This window comes from Gavia stellata, chromosome 29 (assembly GCF_030936135.1).
Source record: "Gavia stellata isolate bGavSte3 chromosome 29, bGavSte3.hap2, whole genome shotgun sequence".
Classification (NCBI taxonomy): domain Eukaryota; kingdom Metazoa; phylum Chordata; class Aves; order Gaviiformes; family Gaviidae; genus Gavia; species Gavia stellata.
Window position 1 is genome coordinate 931,995 of NC_082622.1, and position 27,889 is coordinate 959,883.

General features: G+C 52.0%; 1 protein-coding gene across 1 annotated transcript in view; it reads left to right on the forward strand.

Annotated features, from left to right (window-relative positions):
• The first annotated feature begins 285 nt into the window (after positions 1-285).
• The window catches only part of GRIK3 (glutamate ionotropic receptor kainate type subunit 3), a 121,626-nt gene continuing 94,022 nt past the window's right edge, over positions 286-27,889 (forward strand). The window contains exon 1 of the mRNA XM_059830873.1: positions 286-400. Coding sequence (XP_059686856.1) covers positions 286-400 — 115 coding nt within the window. The remainder of the gene's footprint in view (positions 401-27,889) is intronic.

Sequence of the window (27,889 nt, forward strand, 5' to 3'; positions counted from 1 at the left end):
GCCCGGCTCGGCTCGGCTCGGCCCGTCTCGGCTCGGCTCGGCTCGGCTCGGCCCGGCTCGGCTCGGCTCGGCTCGGCTCGACGCGGAGCAGCTCGCCTTGGCACGGCTCGGCTCGGCACGGAGCGGCTGCCGCGGGACGGGCCGGCGCGGCCGCACTAAGATGTGCCATGAGCGGTCCGGCCTCGGCGCCGACCGGCCGCTCCGCCTGAGCCCCGGGCAGCAGCCGCCCGCTCCCCCGCTGCCCCTGGGGCCGTAGGGCCGCGCCGGCCCGCGCCCTCCCCAACGATGCCCCATCTCTGGCCGGCTCTCCGCGGCGTGCTCTGGGAATACTGGGCAGCGCTCCTGGTCGGCGGCTTCTGGGGCCAGTGCTCGCACGGGATGCCGCATGTCATCCGGATCGGTAAGGCCGCCGCTCCCCGCGGGGACGGGCCGGCAGCGGCGGGGCGAAGTTCAGGGCGCGGTGCCGGGGCGGGGGGCGCGCTGCCCGGTGCCGGCGAGGACGCGGCCGGCGGGCGCGGAGCGGCGCGGGGCTGTGTCCCGGCACGGAGGGGTGCGGTGCCGCTGCCGGGGGGCGGGCGCGCCCGGGGCGAGCTGTCGCCCCGGGCACGGTGGAACGGGGGTGCTGGGCACGGTGCGGAGAGGAGAGGAGGGATGCTGAGCCCCCGGGCGAGGGGGGATGCTGAGCCCCCGGCGAGGGGGAGATGCTGAGCCCCCGGCGAGGGGGGATGCTGAGCCCCGGGCGAGGGGGGATGCTGAGCCCCGGGCGAAGGGGGGATGCTGAGCCCCGGGCGAGGTTGAGATGCTGAGCCCCCGGCAAGGGGGGATGCTGAGCCCCGGGTGAGGGGGAGATGCTGATCCCCCGGCGAGGGGGGATGCTGTGCCTGCTCTAAGGAGGGCTGCGGTGCCCAGTGGCAGGAGAGGTGCTGTGCCAGTGTGAGGAGGGGTGCTGTGCCTGCTCCAAGGAGGGCTGCAGTGCCCAGTGGCAGGAGAGGTGCTGTGCCAGTGTGAGGAGGGGTGCTGTGCCTGCTCCAAGGAGGGCTGCAGTGCCCAGTGGCAGGAGAGGTGCTGTGCCAGTGTGAGGAGGGGTGCTGTGCCACCGCGAGGAGAGGTGCTGAGCCTGCTGCAATAGGGGTGCTGTGCAGAGGCGCTTTGACCCCGGGCCAGAGGTGCCCAGCACAAGGGACAGGCAGCCCAGGGGGGCCCACGGCACCGAGCCCCACTGCCCAGAGGGTGCCAGGGGGCCGGCTACGCCACAGCTGCTGCTGAGGGCCAGGCGTGTTTCATTAAATTGCTGAGGTTCTGGGGAAAATTAATTTTTAATAATGTTACATAAAGTAATTGCACAGATAACAGCTTGGGAAAGAGTCTGCAATCTTTCTTCTTCTAATTAAACGAGATACTTGTTTTAAGCGTGTCATGTAAAGAACGGCGCTGATTTCATGTTACATCCCATGTACTTTGCCATCGGTACACATTCACAGGGATTTGCTGTCCGCCCAGTAAAAATTATAAGGACAGGTTTACCTGTCTTTTCAGGGACCAAATTCTAACCCAGAGAAACTAGTGAAAATGGAATAGGTTTGTGAACATTTTAAAGTGGAAAAAAAAAGGGTCTCATTTATCCCAGTGCCACTGCACAGCAGCAATGTGAAAGCCAGTAGGAGAAAAATGCTAGCCCTGAGGGACAGCCGCTTTCTGAAGCGAAACACTGTCACCTCCAGCACGGTTTCGAGCGACTGCATGGCCCAGATCGCCTCTCGGACAAGGGCTTGATTCTTGCAGGGTGAACATCTGCTCTCCCCTGGACTTCTGTGAACAAGGCACTGCAGGCAGACGTGGTCCCGTGCATGTTGTAGCGCCAGAAATGTTGGTGGAAAAGGTTAATGGACCTGCCTCTGGGGCCTGGCCCTGGGGGCTGCTGAACTTTTTCTAGTGCCAAGCTGCTTGGTATGCTCAGCCACAGCCTGGAACAGCTGGAAGTGTTTCGTGCGACAGAAACCCACTCCCAGGAAAGCTCCCGTTGCTGCTGACGAGGCACGCCGAGCTTTGCCAGTCCCACCACGCGAGCAGGAGAGGAGGCGTCCCGCTGTGCTGTGGCAGAGCCCCCCCCCCCCGTCTATCACCAGCCTGTCCCCACCGAGAGCACCGCAGTGCCACAGCGGCATTTCTCTTCCCAGCGGGTCCCAGGGCACGGATCCCGGTCGGGACCCTAAGCCGCGTGCCCGGGGGGGTCCTGTCTCAGCTGGGAGCGCTGGCCTTGCAGCTCCTCCTGCTTTCGGCTTGGCAGCAGTGGGTCTGATTCCTGGTGGCCAGACCCAGCGTGCTGCCAGGCTGACGCTCCGGAGGCGGCATGCAAGGGGCTGCTGCTGCGCAAGCAGACGCTCGCAGGGGAACGGGCTGAAGTCGCTAGGTTGGAGGGGTGCTGAGACCTCTGGGAATACCAGCGTGGCTCGTGGGAGACGTTCAGGCCCAGGAGTATCCCTGTGGCTCTGTGGAGATGTTTAGCCTCAAGTGCAGGTGCCTCAGTTGTCCTGGAAATGGATTTTCTAGGCAGGGCTCAAAGCAATTGCACAAAAGGAGAGGGGAGCTTTCAACGCGGAAACTGCTGCCAGCCCTTCGCTGAAATCGCTTGCTTTAGCTGCAGCTCTGCTCCCCTTCACCTGAAGCTCCCCGGCTCAGCTCGGAGGCCGCCCCAGGAGTGGGGCGAGGGGGGACCCTCGCCCTGGGCTGGGGCAGAGGCAGGGCAGGCAGGGCAGGCAGGGCAGGCAGGGCTGCCCGCCGCCGGAGCTCTGCTGGGCACTGCCTCTGCCAGCGCTGCCAGGCCTTCCGCAGGAACGGCCCTGCTTTAACTGCTGAGAAATACCCTAACGTTCAGCACGTCGTTTAGCCTTTTTCTTAATCAGGAAAACAGGAAACTTAAAGATCAGAAAAAGGATTTAACCGGGGCTGCAGGGAGATCTCTGTTTACCTTCGCTCTCGGCTAAAACTGGCATAATTTTGACTGCTTTTTCAGCCCACTGGAAAAATTGCAGCTTTTCCCCCCGCATTAATTTGTGCAAAGCTGCCCTGGCTTTCAAGTAATTCTTTTAATTATTAGGTTTTGCCAAGAAGTGGAGAACATTTAAATAAGTATTATTTTAGAACCGAAAATCAAACCGGAGAGAAAACAGGTAACTTTTCAAAGCTCTCTTCTTTTCCTGTGAAGCTGACTATTAAAATAAAGACAGGGAGACATATCTAAGAAAGGGACGGAAAAGCCAAAAGCACTCTTTCTCTCACGAGTAAAATATAAATATTTAATCTACACATCTAAACATAATCTATACGTATATACGTACAAAGAAAGTCTGTGCCTCGTTGCTGGATTTTTTTTTATTAAGTAGGAGTTTGTATCTGAAGTTTATTCAACAGCTGTTCAATTATTACGCAATCTGTTAAATATTTGAAAATGCTGTATCAGAAAACACTGTCTAGATCTGCTGCACGCTCCAGGTGCTCGATTCAGCCCCGAGTTATTCTAATATAAAGACAGGTAACTGTAATGGCGTGAGTGGAGTTACTCCGTGTTTACACCACTGTGACTGAGAGTAGTCTGTGATGCTGCCAGCCCTGACTGGGGATGAGATCCGTGAGATTATACCTGTTATTAAGTGCTGCACGGAGCAGCTGAGTATTTGCAGTATCATGCCCCTCATATAGCAAAAGCAGTGAGTGCAAGATGATTAAGCTACCATCGATAGCCTATTTATCTAACCTTTCTCTTAGATTAAAAAGCAGTAGTAGCACCCCTTCAAAGTGACAGACGAGAGCTCGATGCCATTTTGTAGAGCCTGATGGCACCGGCCCTAACAAAGCAGCGCGGGATGACTGGAAACGGTGTCACCCGTGGAGCCTGAAGGACTGGCGTTTCATAGCAGGCCGGTTTCAATTGCCGTGCTTTGCTGAAGCATCATCAGAAATTACTCAGAGTGATTATTTTGATGGATGATGTGTTAGCAAGATATACGTGCAGATCAGATGGATGCCAACGGTTTGAGATTAATAAGTAATTGTAAAAAATAGACCACAGGAGCTGTCAATCTAATTTTAGTGCTTGCATTTGTTGATTAGTGGGTTGGTTTGTAGTCAAGTGCTGCTGAGGGGGTGACACCAAAACCGCGCAGCCCCGCCGCCACCGTTTCCCTTGGCCACCCCTGCTCCCGCGAGGAGAACAGTGGAAGTGGCGCCTGCCACCCCCTCTGCCCCCCCCCCTGCGGGTGGTGACGAGCAGGGTCCCCAGCCTACCCGGCACTTGGGTCCCCCCCAAGCCCCGGCTGCATGCTCGCCTTGCCCTTCCTCTGCAGGAGAAGCGCGCTGTGCCTGGGAGGGATTTCATTTTCCTTTCTACATTTTAAAAGGCATCACCTTCACCTTGGGGTTCTTGCTTTTGTTCTGGGTTGTTTTACTAAGGTTATATTCCCGCGGATATTTGTGGCAATAATTACACTTCAAGCATGTTCAACAGTCCCACTCCTGTATCACTGAAGTGGCTGTGAACAGGGCTGGGCCCCAGCTAAGCTTTTAAACAAACAGTCCTGCATGGGGGAATTCATCGGGTTTTATTTCTTGTAGTCCCTTTCTAAGCTGTGTTTGCGTAGAGAAGGGGTCAGGGCATCGATTGTTTGTATGATTTGCAAGTAACACAGAAAAGACAAATCAAACTGGATTGGAGTCTGTGTGGAAAAAAAATCATTGATTATTGGGTATAAATACATAGAAAACAAATTCTGTCGATAATTATCCTCCTCTGTGGGACTGGCTTTTCTGAGGTTTATTATGCCTGCCTGGAATTTTATTTTGAAATCACCTTCCCACATTCTGCAAATGAAGTTTTATTTTTAAAAACAAAGGCAAAAGCAGGCTTTTCCAGTGCCCAGAGGGCTGTGTGGCTCTGGGGTATGTGGATGCTGGCGAGGAAATCCTCCGAAAGGCAGCTCGAGTGTTTTTCTGTTCAGCTCAAGCCTGGTGAAGGGTTTGGCCGGCGTCCTTTGGGGAGGGGTGGCAGGACGGCCCAGCCCGGCTCTCCAGCCAGGGCTCTGGCGTTGGACAGCACCAAGGGTGTGTGAGGGGCCAGAGTCCCCCCTGCACACCCTCACCCAAGGGTGGGGAGTTTCTCACCCAGAAAATGGGGTGCACTCTGACTGAGACTCGCCTTTTTTACCCTTTCCCTCTGAAACGATTGCAGTGGGTGTTTGCCCGCTGCCCGAGCCTCCCCCAGGCTGTCCGAGCCCTGCGGGCAGCCGCTGCCTTGGCTGTGCATGCCAGGCAGTGTATGCCAGGCGCTGCCGGCCGGCAAGGGTGCAGCCGCAGAGCCGAGCCGGCCTGAGCCCCCGCCCAGGGTCTGGGGGTCATTGAATGTGAAGCAATGAGAAATTTCTCTCCATGGCTGGTGAGGCGATGAGATGTGGCGGGGTAGGAGCAGGCAGAAATTGTACTAAGATCGATATGTTTCCCCCTCCCCGAAGCAAACAGCTTCAGAGATGCAGCGTCACAGCACCTGAGTCCAGCCCACCAGCTCAGAAAATGTTAATTGGGGGAATATTCCCTGCGGGCAGCCTGACTGCCCACATCCCCGCCATTTGCTCCCCTGTTTGGAGTATAAGCACGCAGAAAGCAGAGATGGGTTCCCCTGGCCAAGGGGCACCTCGCCAAGGGCCGGGAGCGGGCTCAGACAGAGCCCTGTGTGCCGCGGGTCTGAATCTGCAGCTGTGCCGATGGCATCTCACACGGGTGCCTGAGATGAGGATCTGGCCCCCGAACCTCCCGGGGCCAAGCACGCTGATGGGCTGCGTCAGGATTCTGCTTTCTGCATGGTCACTGTTGCAAGTAAAGTGCTATTTTTGTTTTGGTTGGTTTTCCTGTTTTTAAATCACTCTATTGCCTTTGTGGCTTCCTCTGCATTTCCACGTGTGTTTCTGTGGCCACGCACCCATTGCTCAAGTTATTTCAGGTCATGAGATGCTTTGTGTGTCAGATAACATATTCTAGTAATTTCAGCAGGATATAAGGGTGGCAGTGTAAACTGTTCAGTGGTAAATTAATTCTGAATACATTTGAATAACAATGTTACCTCTTTATCACAGAATAGCCTAATTATTTGATCTTGGCGTCCTCTTGAGAACTTCATACAGGAAATTCAGATCAAACCACAAACCCAAAAAAGATAGACCCTCATTCATCGTAGGGCAGCAGTACCGCCAAAATCACAGCCCTGCTTAGTGCCTCCTCCGAGTGGGCACGTTCCCCCGACCCTGTGCACCAGCACAGCGACATCCCCATGGGTGGATGGCGGCAGATTCATGCAGAGCTCGAGCGGTGACGGAGCCCTGCGTGGCCGTTGGATGGAGCCCTGCGTGGCCGTTGGACGGAGCCCTGCGTGGCCGTCGGACGGAGCCCTGCGTGGCCTTCAGACGGAGCCCTGCGTGGCCTTCAGACGGAGCCCTGCGTGGCCGTCGGACGAGCCCTGCGTGGCCGTCGGACGGAGCCCTGCGTGGCCGTCGGACGAGCCCTGTGTGGCCTTCAGACAGAGCCCTGCGTGGCCTTCAGACAGAGCCCTGCGTGGCCGTCGGACGAGCCCTGCGTGGCCTTCAGACAGAGCCCTGCGTGGCCGTCGGACGAGCCCTGCGTGGCCTTCAGACAGAGCCCTGCGTGGCCGTCGGACAGAGCCCTGCGTGGCCGTTGGACGGAGCCCTGCGTGGCCTTTGGATGGGGCTGCTCTGCCCCGAGGGGGACGCACACCTTTGCGCGGAAGCTGCGGGCTCGTGCCGCATCGCCGCTTTTGGTTTTATCACCAGCGGGTGCAAATCCAGCGCCGCCGCTTCAAACTGAATTCCTCCGTCTCTGGGTGCTCCTACTGATGACGCCGAACGGAGGTCGGTAGTACGGAAAGGTGCCGGCGCCGCCTTCACGGGGCCCTCGCGCGCTGCGCGCTGCTCCAGTGACGCCGTCTGCAGCGACGCTGGCCCCCCTTGCCGCGGGGAAGGCTCCCCGGTGCAGCCGGGCGGTCGCGCCGCAGCGGCCGCCCCGCACGCAGCCCGGCCGGGGCTCGCCGCCCGCCGCGGCGTCAGGCCCGGAGCCGGCGGGGCTGGGGCTCGGCGGGCGGGCCGGCACCGGCAGGGGGCGCTGTGCCGCCCGCCGCCGTCCGGGCCTCGGCCGGGCGCCGCTCGCCGCGGGGACGCGATCAAACGCGGCCGCGCCTCGCACGGGCTGTTCGGGGCTCGCGCTGCGCCTCGCGCCTCCCCCGGGTGCGCCGCGCGGCCGCCTTTCCCTCAGCGCGGCGGGGGGTGCGGCGCGGTGCCCGCGGGGCGCCTCTTCCCCTCGGCCTGCGCAGGGCGCGGCCGGGGCAGCTCTCCGGTGAGGCCACGAGGAGCCGAAGGCAGGAGGACTCGCGGGCGAGAGAGGAGCCGAGGGCCGAACGCGGGGATAAAGACCGCGCTCCGCCCACGCTGCGAAGGGGACGGCTGTGCAGCGAGGGGTGCCGGTTCTCCTAGGCCGTGAGACTCGGGGCTGCTGCGACTGCAGACGTTGCCGTTTGCCGTGACTGCCTGGGGGATCCCGACGCTCCGCCGGGAATGCCGTGGGCTTCCGCGCCCCGAGACCCCAGCTCGTTTTCTCAGGCGGGGATTGTCTCGGTTTGGGCGGGTGTAGGGGGGACGCGGGTGCGTGGGGCTTCGTGCATTGCTGCTGTTGTTCGTCAACAGCAGAAGAGGGATAATGTGCTGGCATTCCTCGCTCGTAATAAAGCCTAAAATAGATGCACGTCCTTACCGCAAGCAAGAGCTCTTAAAGCAGGCGGAGGGCTCTGTTCACTGCTTTGTCTTTGCCCCAGCACCAGCTCTTCTTTGTGGCTGCCCCGGTTAACCCCTTTTGCTCTCACCTCCTGCCACCCCCCCTTGCTGCGCTGCCCCGCAGGGAACCTTCCCCCCACATTACAGCTTCATTTCTCAGGTTTGCGCTATGAGACGTTACCTGAGTGGTCAGCAGCATCAGTTCTTGTGCGTTAAATCTGCAGCGAGACACTGTGCATAAATACACAAATACAGATGCGACCGCTCCCTTGTTTCGGGGCGGGAAGATCATCAGGAAAACACCGTTCGGTTGCAAACACCGCTCAGGAGAGCCGTGGGGTACCCATACGTCAGAGGCGATCCCCAATGCTGCTCTGAACTTCCCCCTACAGACACCAAATTGTTCAGCCTCTGCAGCAGTGTAAATGAGGGTAGGAAAGCAAACACTGGTAATGAGCAACAAAAGGCCACTTTGCTGTATCTGTATTATTTAATATTTTAGCCCAGGGACCTGGTCAGACTTTGTTTTTTGTTGCTGTGCCCCAGCCAACAACCAGCACCCCTCAGTGTGGGGTCAAATGCCTAGAATAAAAATCAGAATTGTGAAGTAGTAAGGGAGCAACCGGCACATTCAGTATTACCCCCTTGGGCTTGGGACATTCAGGAAAGCATCGTGACCTGGAAAATAGCCAGAAGGACTGGGCTTCAAAAGACATGGACTCTGTGGGTACGGCGCCAGAGTGATCTTGGCTAGGCACGCACCTCTCCATCGCCCAAGGTCTCGGGCTGTAGAATGCAGTCAGTGGTACTGCCACAGCTGCACGATGTCTGAGAGCAGTGCTGCAGTGTGCAGCACTACCGCAGGTCACCCTTCTCTGGCTGTCACACTACAGATTATTTGTTGCACACAGTTTGGGGGGATAGCAAACACCTCACTACTTTCAGTTTTTAAAGAGCAAGCTGGGCTGTGCTAATTCACCAAGGACAGTTTTTCTACACCGTGTCTGATATAGAAGACCCACCAGTTATTTCACTTTTTGAAGCTGTTTTCTGTCACTGTGCACTGCTGGTACATAGTCCACTGGGACGGACCCCGTCTTGCTGGGGATGCAGGAAAAGAGGAAGGCAGAGGGATCTCGGGAAGCCGGACAGCCGGAGCAGGGCAGAGGAGCGCGCTGTGTAGCCTCAGGTAACGAGGCACCAGCATGGGAAGAGAGGGTTCCCTTGGTGATGGCAGAGTTTAAAATAATGAGATGAAGAGGATGCTGTGGGAGTGGTGAAATAAATCTGCCACAATGCTTAATAGTGCAGAAGGGAAAGAGGAGGAAAAAGGAAATACAAGATTTCTGGCTTCTTGGTTAGAGGTTCCCTAAAGGGGGGGACCGCACAGTCTGGCACGAGGAGGAGAGAGACTGCACAGTAACTACTCCTTTGAAAAGTCACTCTAGTGAGACACAGGGTGCTGCACGATGGTGATAAACGGTAAAGATCTGGGCACGGGAGATTTTGGGAGCGGGGCTCTGGTTTTCAGCTGTAATTTGCTCCTGCCCCTGCCCTTTGGATGCGCAGGTAAAGGCTCTCCCAGGCAGCCCGAAAATGCTGTAACACATTTTGCCAGCTGCCTGGGCAAGAGCATGACTCTGGTATGAGATGGCTCACTCGGGTATCACACAGCAGGAGCAAATGGAGTAGTCCTGCCAGCCTCCCTGCCAGCCTCCCCAGGCAAGCCCACAGTCCAGGCAGTGGGAAAGTCCTCTTCCACCTTGGACCGGCCACCAGTGCTGCACCGGTTGGTGCCTGGCTCAGCCCTCAGCCCTGCCGGGAACTGACGCACCGAAGATTCACCCACGTGGAGAAAAAGCCCCCAGTTTGCCTTTTTTTCTTTGAAGTACAGCCTGACCTTCTTGCTCAAGTCACACTAAGCCTAACACCAAAATGAGGAGTATTTGCACCTTGGATTAGGAATTTAGTTTGTGTAGTTACTGAGTCAGAAAAACATCCCTGTTCAGGAAGGTTTTTAAGCAGATATATAAACCAGCCACTATCAAGGGAATAAAACAAAGACTTAAAACCACATCAGTGTTCAGATGGATTCTTGAATTTGGGCCTTGCACTTTGCTCATCATTCTGGAAACTGGGCACTCAGGGATCCCCACTAAAGGGTATCCAGAGTCCCAGGTACCAGAGCACAAGGCGCATCACAAAGGCTTTTGAGACTGACTGATTTAAATTAGCCTTCCATCCTTGACATCTGCAACCAGTAGCTTCAGGAGCATTCATTAGTGCCACTGCAGCAGTTTGGGTTATAACGGTGGTTCGTATGTCCACCAATGGGAATGAGGCCATCGACTGCTCTTCCGTAGGCCACTGGATACTCATTAGTTGGTAATGACATTTGATTGCCACAGCATGTCCTTTGTTCAAATTGGGGACTTAGAGGTGAACAGACCAGCTCTTTGAACTCACCAGTGCCCAGGTGAATAGGAACGTAAGCTGTTCTTAAAATAACAGAGCTGGTACTGCAAAATCCAAATTTGATTAAAGATGTGGAAGTGTATGGTGAGAGAACCAGCATTAGCTGTGGGTGGCTTTCCCCCACTTCAATGAATAGATGGCTGTCATCTTTTACTAATCTCCCAGGATGAAACAGTAAATAAAATCTGGTGTAACCCACAAATTTAGCTGAGTTACGGCTGTCTATTGGGACTGAAGCGTTAGACTTGTTGGTTAGTTTTGCAGTGAATTCAAAGCACTCAGAAGTAACTCACAGCAGTGATTTTAAATTCCACCCCCTGCGAGACACCGCGCCTGCCTGGGTACCAGGGCTGAGGGAATTTTTCCCTGGCTGCAGCAGAAGTTGTATGTTAGAAACAGGGCTGATTTTGTTATCAATGAAGCAAATGGCTACAGCACGTGCTTAGCAGAGGATCTGCGAACAGATTTTCGCATGAAGGACAGACCCAGGCTCTGCTTTGGGAGCCGCACACACTATGCCTGCACCTCCAGCTTTGTGCTCCGGGTACAACGCCGCTCCGCCTGCACGGGCGCTCCTCGGGGCTGCCCTGCGAACCTGAAACCGTGTCTGCCAAAAGGGAGCTGCTCTGCTGGAAAGTTGGCCTTTAAGTCGTCAGTGAAGAATAATGTGTGTGTCTGTATCACTGCGGTGTCTGGGAGTTTGAAAAAAAGATGGCTGTTTTCATTGCCGTATAAATAAAGGTTTTATTTAACCGAACAGGTGCTGCTCGGTCTGAATCGCTCTGATTCATGCCTCACTGGAGGGGAATTATTAATCTCTCATATTCTGCACAAGAGTGGCTGGTATATATTTTACAGTAAGAATTAGAGCAGATCAAGACCGTTTCCTAACGGTTTCTATAACCATTTGCAATTTTATATACACAGAAAGAGTTCTGACAGAGTAACAGGGCTGCTGCTGTTTGGGTGATATCTGACCACAGCACGGGCAGCGACAGGGTCCGGGTCCTCCGTGTTGGAGAAGGAAAGACAAACGATCCTTGAAGAGCGCAGTATCAGCTGCTCTCTCATTGCTGTCTTTGCCTTCTACTTTACAGTGCAGGCAGCTGAGTTTCTTGGGCAGGAAGGCAGTTTCCAGAGAATGCGTGTATGAGCCTTCTGGGGCAGTGTCAGACCCGTAGGACACTCAGCACATAACATCTTGCAGCAGTTTTCAATCACTGCCAACACATGACTTGGAGCGGTTGCTGTGTTTTCTGCGTTGAGAGTCACGGGAACGTTATGGCACCCGGATGTGACCTGGAGATTTTTAGAAATAACTCAGCTCGGCAACATCGTAGTCGTAACTTGCAGGAATATTTGTATTCTTTCCTTCAGATTCCTGTTACAGGAAGTTTATCACAGACCATTTCAAACGCTTTTCCCCAGAGAAAGCATCCAGCCATTAGGGATTTCCTTTCCAAAGCATGGCTGTTAGCTCAGCTTTTGCTGTTATTTATTAATACTGCTATAAGGCATTTCAATGACGTGCTTTGCCTGAGTTTTTTAAAAGCCTCTCACTTCACCTAGTTCCCGCTCCTTTCCTTCGGAAGCAGAAGTAAGCTCACTACCGAGAAAGAAACACGAGACAAACCCGCCAAAACCAGCCCCAGGAAACCTGCTGGCCAGGTCTCCAAGGGACACAGAGGTGGACGGGTTCTCAGAGTCCTACATACTCCATTTTTCATTTTGATTCTCCTTTGTTCTCCTTTCTCGCTCCGATTCCTGGGATGTTCCTGCTCCCTCTGCCCTGCTCTCACTCCACACCCCATAGCTCGGGTGCCCGCCGGAGGTTCGTGGTGCAGGGGCAGGTTCCTCCCCTCCGTACGCGGAGTGCGGGTGCCCCCCATTCCGGAGCCCGGCTGACAGCAGGCTGTAGTCACGCTGCACTCAGCAGGCTGTGAACCAGAGCCCCCGCACGGCCTCCCATCTGCTGCAGCATTTTGGGGCGCTTTCTTCCTCTCTGGCGATCTTGTGGGGCTCCCCCAGCTCGGCCGCCGCCAGCGCTGGACGGCCGCGTCACGGCTCAGGGTGTGAGCGCCGGCCCACGGGGCTCTGCCGGGTTCCTCTGCCGGGTCACCCTGCCCGCTGGCAGCTCTCTGCCAGAACGGCCGGCGCGGCCTCGCAGCCACGCGAGGAAGGTTCACTTCCTAGAGAGCTTTGGGAAGGAAACCTGGGCTTAACACCGCCGAAGGGCAAGATGTTCCTTCCTTGGATGTGCAGCAAAAGGTACATAATGATTAACCTTAAAAGTATAAGCTTTTTCTTTGCCTGGGCAAGACAGATTTATAATATTTTCTCTGTCTTTCTTAACACTGGATTCTTAGTGCAGATGGTGATTTACTGAATAATCAATTTCCTTATCTATGTAATACATTAAAGTGATCCATCGATGCCAGATAATCAATCCAGCTTGGGATTTTCAGTGTGCAAGAGTGTATGTTTGTGTACTTATATACACATCCTGTATCGTTGTCAGGCCAAATAACATCTCCCCTTCTGTGCTCCTTTTTCAGTGACTTTTGTTTATGGTGTGTAAAAGAAAATCACGACATTATATTACACCTTGTAAGTTTTACGGTACTTGAGAGGTTTATGCGGTATGAATGTAAAGGGCAATGCAATAATGCAAAGGGCAGTGAGACATTTTTAAGCACAGAAGGATACACACGGAGCGGCAGAGATAAATCTGGGTGGATAATCATCCCACAGTGTCTCTCCTATTTATGAGAGAAAACGACATTCACTGCAAATCATGCTTCAGGTCACTTTTGCCCTGGTCTCTGGCTCCGCTTTGCATTATAGGCTGCTTAAATTGTTCTTAATCTAATTTGGGATCTCTGTCCTGGTACGCTGCCTGTGCTCTCCTGCGTCCGTGCCCAGCAGAGGTGGGCTCACCCTGGTGAAGGACGATGTAATTCCCCATCACTTACGTGGTACCTTGGTCTTGTCCAGTTCAAGGACTTGATTAAATGGAAGATCGCTTGGCTGTCCTCTGTGAGTTGGGGAAGGGTTGATCTAGAGAATTAACCATGGGAGGAAGCAAGAGGAATCAAAATTACCAAGCCTGAAGCTTATAGATGGTTTAGGTGAGGAAGAAGAGCCTGGGTCCAAAGTCTCCCCACAGTTTGGGTGTTTGCTGCCGCAGTCCGCTCAGTTTGAGCTGGGCAGAAAACTGCCTCGGAGAACATGCCTGGGAATTTTAGCAAAGTGACAGTCCATACGAAGAGAGAAACTTGACGGCATCTTGCTGCTGTTAGATTTCTGAAACAATCAAGCAACGAATCCTTCTCAAATGTGAATATTCAGAATTCAGCATTTGTAATTAGCAGTAGAATTGGAGACAAAATGTCATTACTTTTTGAGGTCAAGATAAGTTTTATACATAGGTCACTGTTCCATGTGCTTCATTCAAAATCCAATTTGTTTCGTGGGCTTTCGATGGCAGAAGCACCGATTATTATGCTATCTCCACTTGTTCAGTACTTTCAGTTGCAGGAAGAGATTTTGCCTTAATTACTCTCAGTTTTAACTGTCTGGCACAGAGACAGGATTTTCCTGATTTGAACCACCTCATCAGAAGTTGAAGACTTAACTGGAGAGTGGGAATCTCGAGACGTGGCAGAGCCCCGTGGAGCTCCCAAGGTGCAGCAGCAGGCTGATGGTTGGCATCTTGTTGCCGGTCCGCGCCAAGGGCGGCTTTCCCCCACAGCGCTTTGAAAGCCTGCACTCGGCAGCTCAAACCACAGTTTGCAAACCCGGGGCAGGCATGCACCTGGGATGAGAGGAGGGGAGAGGAGAAGCCGCAGGAAAATCCTCCGAATCCTAGTCCCTCTCCTCTGGGCCCCAGTTCTGCAGAGCTGCAGCCTCATCAGAGCTCGCTGCAGAGCCCTGCACCTTCTGCAGCTCGGGATGCCATCACTATTCAGGGGTTTTTGCAGTAACACTATTACCATTTTAAGCTGAAACGGGGACCTGTAAAAAGGAGGTTCTTGGTTTAAATTTCTGGTCTATAAAATCTTAAAGATCTGTTCTTCCTTTATAGGGAAAGAAAACCATTTTCTTCCTCATTTTATGCACTTTTCTTCTTACGAATTTTTATTTCTGCAAGATCAGTTTTTGTCGTCTTTATTTAGAAGAAATTCGGAATGAGTCCTTGGACATTTAGCTTTAGGGTGATATCTAGGCTTGGCTCATAATACTGGAATGGAAATAGGGTCTTTAGTTTCTTTTCCTATTCATCGACATCACGGGGAAAGGGCTATCCAGAAAGTGTGGTGCATGATCATAGATAAGCTGATAACGCTTTTTAAAATGTAAAGCTCCTCTTTGCACAGATTATCAACTTCACTTAAGATTAAAGTTATGAATAAAAGTGTCAAATATAAACAATCCTCTATTCTTCTAGCAGCTACCTTCAATCCCAGTGGTGCATTTCAACAGACAAGACTGACTTTGTACATGTGCCCATCTATTTATAAACTGATCAGTAAAAAGATATTTATATCGATACTTACTTTTCTTATATATTAATGTGGTGGTGGCTATTTGAGGAAAAACATGAAATATTTTCTTGTCTGCAGTGTAACTTTGTATGTTAAGTGTGGCAATTTCAGTTGCTGGATCCATTTTCTCCAATTAGAGGGAGAGCAATGGCATACTAAAGTCTGAAACCCAGCCTGATTTGCATATCCTTATCTTTACATTATGAATTCGCATCTAGGTTTAGTACTTTTTGGAGGCAATTCTAACCTAATTAACTTTCACTCTCTTCCGTTCTCTCTCTTACTCCGCGGATCCCCCCCTACACTTTGACTGAAGCAACAACTCAACCAGGCAGATGAGCCACAAGAAACCCCCACGATCCTTGTTCAGGATTTAACCTCGGCAGATGCGACCTGACACTTAGTCTTGCCTAAACAACGGCCTCAGGCCCCTTGCATTGCAGCTCCCCCCACGCGATCTTCATTTTGGATGCTGAACTCCACTCTTCACCCTCTGGCCTCAAAAGCGGAGGGAAGAAATTAAACCTTGAACAAGCTGTACTTTCTCCTATTTTAAGAAAAAATTGCATTCACAGGCGTCCTCAGCAGCTGTTGGGATTTTCGCTTATTGCCAGTGCTTGGAAACAAAACGCTCGATACGTTCCTTGTTTCCTAAAGATCCTGCAAGGTGCCGCCAGCCCGGGTGACAGCACTGCTCGTCCGGGCATGCCGCAGCGACGGCACAGTTACACACCTGACCCCACGCCGATGAGTTTACGGGAGAGTTTTGCCCCCAACCTGGCGACCGTCCGTATTTAGTGCTGTCCCAGGAGCCTGATCTGTGGGTTTTGACTGCATTATTAGGGCCATTCTGTGTGGTTACACGACTCTTTGTGCTTTGTGAGTGTTGGTGGGGAAACCTATTTCCATATGAATTATGAAAGTTTATGCCAACAGGACTGTAATTTGTAAATTGTTATGACAGCAGCATTTTGAAAGAAAACACAGAGAAACCAGGGTAATAAAACTTGCCATTAAGGGAGTGGACTTGTGAGTCCTGGAAAGAATTCTTGTCCAAGGATTATTTATGATCATTACACACCAAAATGTGTTTTTGCATTTTTATTGCTAGCAAATTACTTGTAAACCCACCAGGGAGCTAATGATTTTTCCTTTGCGGCCACGCTACTTCATTTTGGGTTTTTATATATACATTTTTGCAATCAGTTAAGCCATCACTTTTGATTTATAACAACGATAATTATTTCTAAATAGCCTGGATGCTAAAGAGTTAACCATCCTTTGATTTCAGCTGACAAAAACTACCTGACAGTGATGGATTTCAAAGGGAGAATGGCTGGTGGTGCCTGGGTGGGTTTTTCTCTGGATTGCTTTAATGGTGCTAACTACCTCTAATGGGGAGCACGGATTATTTATGTTCTTCAGTAGCTACTCATTAATTTTACAGTGCACTTGGTTGAAGATTCCCGATTTCTTGGCTTCTTCATTAGTGTTTCCTGTTCAACAGTGCGGAGTAACTTACTTCAGGAAGGAGCATTCGAATTCAGATTCCTTGCAGGAGGAGAAAGGGAGTGTGAAGCTCTGGGCAGCTCCCATGAGACAGCGGGGGCAGGGACAAGATTGTAGGGGCTCTTCAGTCTCCCCAGCGGGGCCAGCCGGCACAGGTCTGCGGGGACCCGGTGCCCCGAGCAGCGAGCAGTGGGCTCTGCGTGTCCCACCTGCACCGCCTGCTCCTGTGCTCCGGTCGCTCAGGGCCGGTTGCTGGTGCTGAAGCATCCTGGATGCGACCCTGACGGCACAGCTGCTCCCCGTCCATAACGCGTGGTGGCTTTTCCAGCCCTGCGCCAGCGAAGGGTCCCTGTGCACGGAGCCTCCGGCGCAGCCATCCTGCTCCTGCTCCCGCTCCCCCCGCCGCAGCCAGGCTGTGCTCGGAGCTGCCTCCTCTTTACGTCCTCTCCTCCAAACACCGAGGCACTTGCTCCGTGCCGCGGGTGCCGGTTTACAGAACAGCAGCGGTTTACCCAGTTACTCCTCAGGGTACGCTGATAATTCATTGTAAGAACACCACGGCTGCAGAGCGCAGCAGGAAGCTCAAGATCAACCTTAATAGGAAGGTTAAGTGAGTCCTAAATTATTCACTGCCATGGTTACTGGGGTGGTTACACCTCTTGTTTCTGATGTGCCGTCTTAGAAAGACCCTCCTGGTGCAATATAGGTGAGAGCTGCCTGCCAGGCATCAAAGCCTGGTGGCAGGCCATCCAGCAATGTCCCGCCCGGAGCCCTTTATCCCGATCTGGACACAAGTAGCAGATGGATGGAAACGTTCGTTAGATTTGGGGGATCGTGGGACATTTGTATGTTCATTACCAATGTCAGTGACAAAACCAGCATACAACTAATTGCATTTTTGATCGTAATAAAGCAATTTGCTAGAGCCACATTTCCTTTACAGATTTTCAAAGCCTTATTTTTAGAAAAGTATTTTTTGATCTTTCGTTAGCTCCTGTTCTGCTCTGCTACAGACTCCCCGCGTGGCTTTGAACAAGTGACTTTGCTCGTCTGTGCCTTAATTCTGTACTTGTAAAATAGGGCTAAGCGCACTCCCTGCTCCTCTGGGCTGTTGTAATGGTGGGGGTTTTAAAGACTGGGACATGCGGGTGTAAACAGCTGAGATTGCCGCACCAAGGCAGGGTCTTTGAGGCAGAGCAAATAGGTACGAGCAGGCACAACCCTATTAAACTAGTGAAATACTGAGATTACAACCCGGGACTCTCTGACTGGAGTCATTCTGAAAAAAACGAGTATCCTAAATATGCTTAACTGCTTATTTAATGTAGATTTTAAAAGTTATTTATTGAAATTTAACAACTGTTTACTCAATATGGGACTGTAAAGCCTTAAAAACATACTCTTAATAATCCCTTGGTATTTAACTAATGTACAATAGTGTGTGCTATTACATCCCAATTAAATCCCTATTTGAGACACTTAATTAAAAAGGAGGCTATAATAAGCTCCCGATCATTTGGCTCCCCAGCCAGATCCGTACGATCAAGGATTCTGCGTGTTAGTCGGTGCCAAATGCGTCCCGGAGCAGACGTGCCTGTCGCGCAGGGCTGTGCTTCGGCAGGGCATGCGCTGGGGCTGTCCTCGGGGCTGGGAGGAGGCAGGGATGGGGTGCTGCTGCCTGGCAAGACGGCGACCACGCGGTGCTCTCAGGCCTCGGGAGCGGCTCCTTCCCTGTACAGGACGGCTTCGATCCCGGGGTGGTGCAGGAGAGAGGTCGGGCCATGGATGCTTTATGCTTCTGGATGCCAGAGCTCTCCAGGGACTGGAGCACCCGCCGGGGTCCATTCAGGTCAGGGATGCTCTTCAGAAGCAGCAGCCCATAACAGCAGCTTTGGGAAACGGCGTCAGGCCATTCCCCCGCAGGAGACGCCACCAGCTTTGCGTCGCCTTTTGGACAGAAGTCCTGGTGTGACGGAGCAATCTTGAAAGGTGCACCCAAGGCCAAAATACTGCGTGACGTTTACGGGAACCTTGGAAATCCTCCGCTGCTGCCTCCCTGCTGGGTGTCTGAACAGCGCGCTGCCCTGCTCTCTTCTGCACTTGGGAATGATAAAACTGGTGAACAGTGACGTGCCTGTACCGTTATCCTGCCCCGTGCCAGGCTTTCACGGGCAGGCTGCATTAGAAAGAGCCCGCAGGACATCCCTCTGAAGACAGCTGCTTGCCATCCAGCCGAGCGACTTCTCTGCCTCTCTTTAAAAAAAATAATGATCCAAGTCCCCTTCAATTCTACACGTTTGAAATAGGAAGTGACAATAGCTTTGTGCTAGCTCCGCGGCATGACGTGATGTTAACTTGTAGAAGTGATTTTTTTGTTTTTAATTATCAGCCTGAGATTCGAAACTGAGGAATATGGGGACCCTGCGAGGCATGCTGGACTGTTTCAAGGATGAAGTTTGTTTGTTCATTCAAGTGCTTAAATATAGCTCTTAATTATGTGGCTGACACTACAGTACAGTGCAAAAAAAAAAAACAGGATAAGAGATTGGCATCCAGGAGCCTCAGGTCAGGTCCCAGCTCTGACAGAGACCCTGGGTAGCCCTAGGCGAGATACTTAAGGAAAATACTGGTCCCATTTTGTATACGGTGGGCAGGATGCGTTCTAGAGTGAATGCTACTGAATTCCATGGAAAGCATGGAAAGACTTCAGTGGGCCTTGGGTCACCCGCCAACGGTCCCTGTTTCTTCTTAGGCCTGGCCTTTCCTCACAGCCGCCGGAGGTGAGGGCTGGCCGTGCCGGCCTGCGCACCGTGCCCCATGGATGCCCCTGGGCAACACTGGGATGGCAACGAATGGCACGGGAGAAAAAAGACACTTCCACCTGTATTTTCGTGTAAAGAGCTGCCCTTCGGTGTGTGACTACGTTCTCCCTCTCCCCCCGGAATCCGAATGCTTCCAGAGACTGGGGGGCTGGCAGGTTTGCAGAGCACGTGCTGCATCAGGAGGGTCCTCGCCCCATCCTGACTGCGGCAGTGAAGTTGCGCTGGAGTAAGAGAGGAGAGGTGGGGACAAAGGGGTTCCTAAAGCCGCTCCGCCGGCAGCACCGAGACACCTCTGCTCTCCGGGTCGCCGTCCAGGCCCTCACAGCCTCGCCTGGTGCAGCAGCTCAGGGCTAGTGAACCGCAGAGCAAACCAAATGGATTTACAGCCGTGGTATCATTTCTCCTGGAGAGAATTGATGCCCCTGTTTCCTTTTGCAGGCAGATAAAATAAGTACAGAGAGATCTGTGATGTGGCAGCTCTTTGGATTTTGCAGAGGATTTCGAGGCAAGCCACGGTTTATGAGCAGCCCATTAACACAGTGCACCCTGTGTCTCATAAAAAATCCCATTTTCCCCATTTCAGCTCTACGGTTGTATTTCATTTGCAGTCTAAATCTAAGAAGAGGCTCAGCGGGAGCTGAGGGGAACCGTCAGCTTTTGGCAGGGAACCGTCCCTGTCCTGGGAGCGGTGACTGCCGCAGCCGCATCCCGGCAGTGTGGGAGCGAGGCTGGGCGGATGCAGGAGGGAAATCCGGGGTCCCTGCCCTTCCCTCCCAGGGCAGCGCAGCTCCGCAGGGCTGGGGAAGACTCTTCTCTGGGGACCTCGGTTAGGAGAGAAAAGACGCTTCAAAGCGAAAGGGAAATACGAACATCCACTCCATTTCTTTTTGTTGTTCCAACTCCTCTAAAACAATGTTTAGATTTCAAGTATTGCCAATTACATACACTAGTGTTGTATGGTATTTAATGCCAGCCAGTGATGGATAGTCTATAATCTTATATAAGAGAGAGCACATTTGTTTTCTAAGGCTAACTGCACACAATCTGTTATTGTATAATGCTGAATACTTTGAGAGTTGGTGCCTTTCAGTGTTGAGCATAAAAGCCAGGCCTCCCCGACAATAACCGTCATTAATCAGGCTTCCCTAGTCTGCAAGCATCGGAGACCACGATGTCTTCTTTGTACGTCAAAGCTTGCTAGGATCGCAGTTTGAAAAACCTCCCACTGCTCTTCCATTCTTCCATTTTTCTTTATTTGGTTTAAATGGGGAAATATCCTCCCAGTACAGCTACCATCACTGTAGTTGTGTCTCCACACATTTCTTTTAAACTAATAGACAGCTTAGAGGGGGGAAGGGAAAAGCAGCTGCAACTTGCTGGGAGCGGCGCAAACTTCACTTAAAGAGGATTCAGCTTCTTTTGTTTTTCACAAGAGCTGTTGAGTGTTCAGTGCTTTAAAAAATACGTCCACTTATTCAGACTCCTGAAACACGGATTTAGGGCAGAGGTGTTTTGAGGGCTTTCAAGAGATTGAGAAGCCGGAGCGAAGGTCACAGCGAGCTCTCCTAGCTGGCGTGCTGTGCCGCGCTTCCACCAACTCCTGCAGGAACCAAAATTTTGGTGCTTCAGCTCAAGTTCTCATGGCTGTCTGGAGCCCCTAGCTGTGTTTTTAGATCGATCCCAAACTCCCTAACTCCTCTGAGCGGATGAAAATTACAAGACGCAGGATCACTCCAAAATGAGCCTGCTTTTATTTAGGTGCCTAAATAAGTCGGGGCTTTCAGAGCCACTCCTCGAGTGGAATCGTCCCCACGGCAGGGAGGGCAACGGTCTGAGCACGAGTATCGACAGTCTGCCGAGAGAACTGGGAACGGTGGGAAGAGGGAGCGTAACCGAGTGCCCAGGGAAGGAGGCTTTAGTCGCTAGGCTGAGAACCTGGTTTGGGGAGACCCGGACCGTGTCCCCAGGGACACGGCCTCCGTCAGGGCTTCTTCCTTTGGCAACTTCATCGGGGGACGTGCGTGCAGCGCACGGGCATTGCAAACACAGCACGCAGCTAAGCTGTGGCTGGTTGGCTTGTTTGCCAGTGTTTCTGGGGGTAGGAGAGGCTAACGTGTCACGGTGTTCCTTCGGGAGAAGGACTTGCCACAGTGATTTAAAGCGATTTGGAAAAAACAGAACAAACCGGGAAAACCAACCGAACTTGGACTGCAGCTGAACGCTTCGGCCTTGAGCAGTGTGTAACCTTGACCTCGTCCGTGCTGTGTTCTTCTCCTGGAAGTCGGACCCAGAGCTCTGTCTGCCCTTGAGGGGCAGCTTCTCAATGGAGACAGGACTCTTCCCAGCTGCTAGCCAAAATAAAACTAATTGTTAGATTGAGTCTGAGCAACTCCGAAAGTTGCTAGTAACAGCTATCTCAGGCCATTACAATCAACATAATTTTAGCTTTAATTGCTAAATACTGCTGTAGAATGAACAGTTGTCTTCCTGCTCTGAGCCTGCACAGTTGCTCTCCCAGGTTTCAAGATGCAGTTAAAGTTTTTGGGTTGTTTTTTTTTTTTGCACTGTACGTTTCAAATGCTTCATTGTCAAACTGGTTAAAAGCCCTTATTTATAAAATGTGTGCGTCTCTTTCAGCTTAACTGAAAAGGCATTAAAATAACTGCAGCTGTGGAAAGAATAATTACAGCGAGATTTTGTCAAGGACTCTCTTGTCTGATGTTGCCATCTGTGACATGGTGAATGCAAAGATCATTTTAAACATAGGCAGTTAATGTAGAGAATAATTTGAGAGCTTTAGATATTTATGGTAAATTATTTAACTTTATTCTTTGGTTTTATGGCCTCATTATTCCATGTAGTAAGGATCTCTGCATTTTGTGTTGTTCTGCACTTTGATTTTCACTTTGTGACGGAAAAGTACACTGCAGTAAAAGTAACACTTCACACATTTCAGAAATGTTTCAAGGAGACATCATATTAATCAGATTATTTTCATGCTCTTCAATATCATCCTTGATGCCTTTTAAAAAATCTTTAGAGAAAGACTTGTTACTGACCAGGTGTTAATAGTCAGTCCTTCAAGCATGGGCAGTGACAGGGGCTTGTAAACACCACATTTTCGCATTAATTTTCTCCTGTCTCTTAGAATATTGTTTTTGAGACTCCCACTAAGAGGACATTGCCGCGTTATTTCCTCCAACAACCCCCTAACTGCCAAATTAAGAACAGACTGTCGCACTGGAAATGAGTAATTGGCTGCCAGAGACACAGAAAAAGGGAACTTGGCTTTACTGATAGTCGCTGCTCTGTAAAAGGGGCTTGTGCTGGAGCAAAGTCGACTGTGCTCATTAATCAAATCCGGGCACGAGCAGCCCATGGGGCCGGCTCCTGCGTGGGGCACCGGGCACCGCCGGGCTCCCGGGGCTCCTCCGTCTCCTGCTGCTGCTGCATGTGTGCCCACCGGCTCCTGCCCATCGAGGTGGGCAGCAGATGCCGTGCGAGCATTTCCAGGCTGCACCTCCTTCACTCGGCTCTGAATGAGGTTCGAGCAACTTTCTCGAGGGAGGTTGTCTCCAGGAGGAGAGTGAGATGGGGATGGGGGTCACCCCGGGACAGCGCTTGTGTCCTTGCAGCCCGCTGCGTGTTCCTCGCTGTAGCTCCTTGCTAAAAACCACGCAAACAGCTTTTCAGGGGCAATCCAGGGGATGGTTCTGCTTACAGAGGATGGGGTTTGCTCCTTCTGGGAAACCTAATGTGGCTCCATCTGAAAAGTGTCTAACAGCACATCCCTGGGTGGTGCTGCACAGCACGCCCTGAACCTCACCGCAAAGTGCAGCAAGTGGCTCCACCCGGCCTTCCCTGCTCCTGCAGCATTTCCACAAGCCCAAGGATACCCGAGACAGCCCAGCAGAAGTGTTTTGTCGGATGTGAACTTTTCAGCAGAACTGAGATCATCTTTGTGACAGCTCAAGGCCACAGTTCCGTTGCGTGGCTGCAGTCCTTGGCAGCCACCTTTGGAGTACGCAAAACGTAAATAGGACGGGAAAAGAAACTGCCCATTTGTTCTTGCAGAAGAGCCCTCTTCCCACCCAGCCTGCCCTCTGCACCCTGTGGCTGTCTGTGCCCTCTGCAGCTGCTCAACATCTGGAGCTCCTTCTGGCTCGCTAAGGGGCTCTGCCCCTGCTAACAAGGCAACCGCACCGCAGCCCGTCCACCCAGAAAGGCACCACCTTCTCCATCGACCGCCGGGGAGGGGGCACAGCCGCTCCAGCTCAGAGCGCTGCCCTGCAGATAAACATTTCTCTCCAAGAGATGAGAGGTGGGTGGATCTGGAAACCCATCTGAGAGAGCTTAAATGCTGCTGGAGGTGGGCAGGGGAAGGTCAGGAGCACACGGTGCTCCGACGTGTGGCAGCAACTGGGGCTTCGTGCAGCTAACGGGGCAGAGGTGGCAAATCTGGTAGCTGTGGACTTAGGACAAGGTGAACTCAACTGGGAACGCAAGTGTGTGCTGTGCTAGTAGGGAAGAAATGAGGTAACATTGATTTCCCTGTCTATACTACAGCCCCGGGGCGATTCCCTGTTTGCCCTCAGCCATCCGGGTGACACAAGGAACGCGCAGGAGGCTCTGCCGCAGCCTCGCTTTCCACTCCAGGCTGTAAAGGAGGCTTTGCCACATTTGGCTCCATCTTTCACATTTCAGGACCGAAAAGTAGACAGCTAGCCCCACCCCCGTGTAGTTTAAGTACGTAGCTTTAGAGAGGCCAACACGCCAACGTTTGAGAACACCTGAAGAACTATTTCAAGAAGAGCATTTGCAAACCCCTGGAAGTTAGGCACTGCCAGGTGTTCCTTTGTTTAAAGGCAAAGTGAGTTTGTGTACGCAGGTGTTCTGCACTGTTTAGTAAATTTGGGTAATTTGTCTATTACTGGTAACTTGCATTGCAAAACAAAGCAGATCTTGGCCTGCCACTCCTCCCTTTGCCGCAGCGGGTAAACAAACGCGGCTCTAAACAAGGACTCTCCCAGAGGCAGATCAGTTAGCTGCTCACATCCTAGCATCTTACTTCTTCCTCAGTCATCGTCACCGCCCGTGCAGGGTGGGAGGAGGCAGCCCGCTTGGCGCGTATCACGCCTGAGGGTCGGGGGGTGATCTCCCCTCTCCGCCCCTCCGGCGGCTGCTGGGCCGGGTGCCTTCTCTGCCGGAGACCCCGCAGCTCCTGGGCAGTTCCGACAGCACCCAGGAAGGGTGGAGGCACCCAGCTTCTTGGCTCTTTTGGGAACAACCGAAGCAAAGGGATTCAAGAGAATTGTGTGCAGCTCTTAAAATAAGGGGAGTACTTGTGGACAAAACTGTCCTCACCACTAGCAACCCATTTTTTCTCCGAGCAGTGATGGTTTCTAAGCAGTAGCATGTAAGGGAGTGAGAATCCCGTGTACAGCTCAGCCCATGAAGGAGAAAGAACCTGGTCCTGCAGTGCTCAACTTTCACCAGCCGGCAGCACTGACTGTGGAGTAGGAGCAGAAAAACAGCAGTGGGGAGGGCAAACCACTGGAGCTCGAGAGCCACGGGCGATGAGAGCAGGAGCGTCATCTTTAGGATTCCTGGTTTCTCAAAGACTGACTGTTCTAGTGATGGGAATGTGAAGGCCACAGAAATATCTCTATGCAGTGAAATGCACCATCACCTGTGTATTCCTCTTGCTTGGCATCCTGCAGGGCATGCAAGGCCAGAGACTTCACCCTTTGTCAGCAGTTACTTTGATAGATGGACGCAGAAGCCAGGAGCCAGCAATAACTCCTCAGTTTGAAAGGCTGTTTTCTGCAACCTCATAGTTTGTGTATATAAAGAAAAAATCTATGTAGTGTTTGCTCTGACCGTATGGAGGTGGAGCAAGAGGGCCTGATGATTAATTCAGGCATTAGGTAGAGAGCCTGGTGCAATGGGCCAGGCTGGCTCTGCCTGATTCCTCTGCGTAGACGACAAGGTCAGAAATTCCTCTACTCCCTCATTTTTGCGTTCTGAATTGAGGTTTGTTTACAGCCACTGGCTCAGCCCACAAAGTGAGGATACCATTGGCTCTTTTTGACACGATGCTGTTTAAAGATCCGTCTTATAGGAAAAGCCTTTCTCTGAAGATCACAGAAGCCTCTCCCCATAGGTCTCTGCCAGCAGCATAGGCTCCCTCTGTCCATACGTTTCTTTCCTCTGTACATAAAGGCACAGATGGCCAATCCCTGGAGGCAGGCGTGCACAGTTTGTGAGGGCACGTGTGTGTCTGGGTGTGCATGTGAATGCACACTTGTTTGAGAAAGAGCCCGAGGGTGCGCATGGCTCTGAGCGCTGCACTTGCTGCTACCTCTGCAGCAAGAAGTAACAAAAATGCCAGACTTAGTGCTGGTCTTGGTGTTGATCTAGACAGCAATTTTTCAGGTCAGTAGAACTACAGTGTAAAGGTGCATAAATAGATATTTGTGCATATAACAGCCAATACGTATCTGACAGCTGCAAAGCTCATTCACCAAGGTCCTTGGACCTGAAGACCAGATACTACGAAAAAGCTTTTGCTCTTCTCCTCACAGCGGTGCACTGTGGCTGCACTGGGTCGGCCGACAAAGACACTGAAGATACTTAAGAATTTAAGATACTTTTACCTTCTTTGAGTATGACTTTGTAGCTGAAAACAACTGGAAATGGGGTAGTACGGTGGGATCAGACAGCTCTCAAATACGCATCAAAATACCACCTAGCCAAAGTGTAAGCGCTACACTATATGCATCTGAACCTGGACAATGGGAACAGGGAAATGCAGGAGAACATCTGTACCACCACTGGGCTCACGGTATGCCCGTGGACATTACAACATAAACGCGTGTGATCAGCAGTGCTGTGCTTGCTAATGCATCGCTCGGACACAGGTCTGCCCAAAGCCGCTGCCAGCTCTCCCCCACCCCCGGTGCCTCCGGCACGGCCTCCACATACGGACCCGGATTTTCCAACGCTACACCGAAGTCACAGAATCCACGCCAGCAGAAACCCGGGCTCGCTGGCCCAGTTGCTAGCAAAAACAGGCAGGAAAAGACCCTGTGCTTGCTCCGAAGCTGAAAGTCCTCATGCCTTTCAGTTTCTTTTCCTCTAGCTATCACACTTGTTAACTCAAATTAACATTCATAATGCAAAATCTATTGGAACATGCCTTCCAGACTCACAGACATTTCTGTTATGGTCAGGATTAATCACAAGGGATAATTAGAGTATTAAATGAAATAATTATAACATTGTGACTCTAATAACCAAATTCATGGATATTAGCTTCTGAGAAAAGACAAATATGGGAACCAGAGAAGTTTTGATGGATGCCTCTAGCTGCATTTGTTTTTCTTTGCATTTTCAATTAAAAATGCCCAAACATCTCCCACACTGAGACAACTCACCTTAATTTAAAAAGGCTAGGTAGCTAACGAGCCACGGGGCTGACGAGAAACGGGCTGCTGCAGAAACACTCCACTGCTGCTCATTGCTGCAGTAAGCCATGCGTCTAGGAATCGGCCAGTGATGAAGACCACCTACGCGGAGATTGCCCCGGGACCAAAAGCCGCACTCACCCATCCTGCTGGGCAGGTTTCGAGGTGTGGGGAGGCGGAGGAGATGCTCTGACACCCCCAGGGCTGGGTGCCTGGGAGCGGGGAGGCAGGGCTGGCTGTAATGCTGGAGCTGGTACGCAGGGAGAGGGTTTGCTTGTGTGGCAGACACCGTGCTCCTGCTCGGCTCTCCCCGTACACCACCTCCCTGCCAGCGAAGCCACGCTTGGCAGGTCCGGCTCGAGGCCAGGTCCAAGCTCAGCCAGCTCTGCTCCACGGGACGTCAGGCTCTGGCAGCATCTCGTGGCCCCGGGCGTTACCTCCTCCGAGAAAACGGAGATTTCCACTGCCTCGGCGGGTGTGATTATCTCATCTGACAGAGCCCTGCGCGCAGCCAGGCTCGGCCTGTCCTACAGGACGGCCAGTCTCCTCTAGGGACGGCAGCGAAGGGCCGGGCTCCTCAGCCGATTGCCAGGGGCCTCCTTGGAGCCGAGACGTTTTTTGCACCACTAATGTATGCAGTGTCTCTCTCCCATATTCTGTGTCGTGCTACAGAGGAATAAATGAATTCATTAAAGTATTATGCAATTGCAAATGTTTAAAAATACCAAGTATGTACATTTATGTAAGGCTACGTAACAGCATATAGCAAAGTACCACGAGTTGCCGGTACGGGGCTCTGCACATGTTCTCAGGCAAGGGAATGCAAAGCACTGCTGGGAGAGCAAGCTCTGGCGCTGGTCGCTATTCTGCACACACCTCTCAGCACAGGCAGTGCGTTAAAAATGCAATGAAATTTAAAACACACAGACTAAGCAATTTCATCTTTGCAACAAGAGATATTAATTCTAGATAATAAATTAGGATTTTTATCATATCATTCCTCAGTGATTTAGAATACAGCCAAATTTACATTAATATTGTCTATTTCCTCTATCAGGCAACAAAAGAGAGAGTTCCTTTTGGTACCTGGAAGCAGTTCCTATGATCTGTGGAAGGAATCATCTCAGTGTGAACTATTAATACGCTATACTCCATATATAACCTAGTGTCTCCATTTGCAGTCTACATACGCTAGTCTAAGCTTTAATATCACTCGGTTCCAAAAAAGAGATAGCACTTACGGAGCA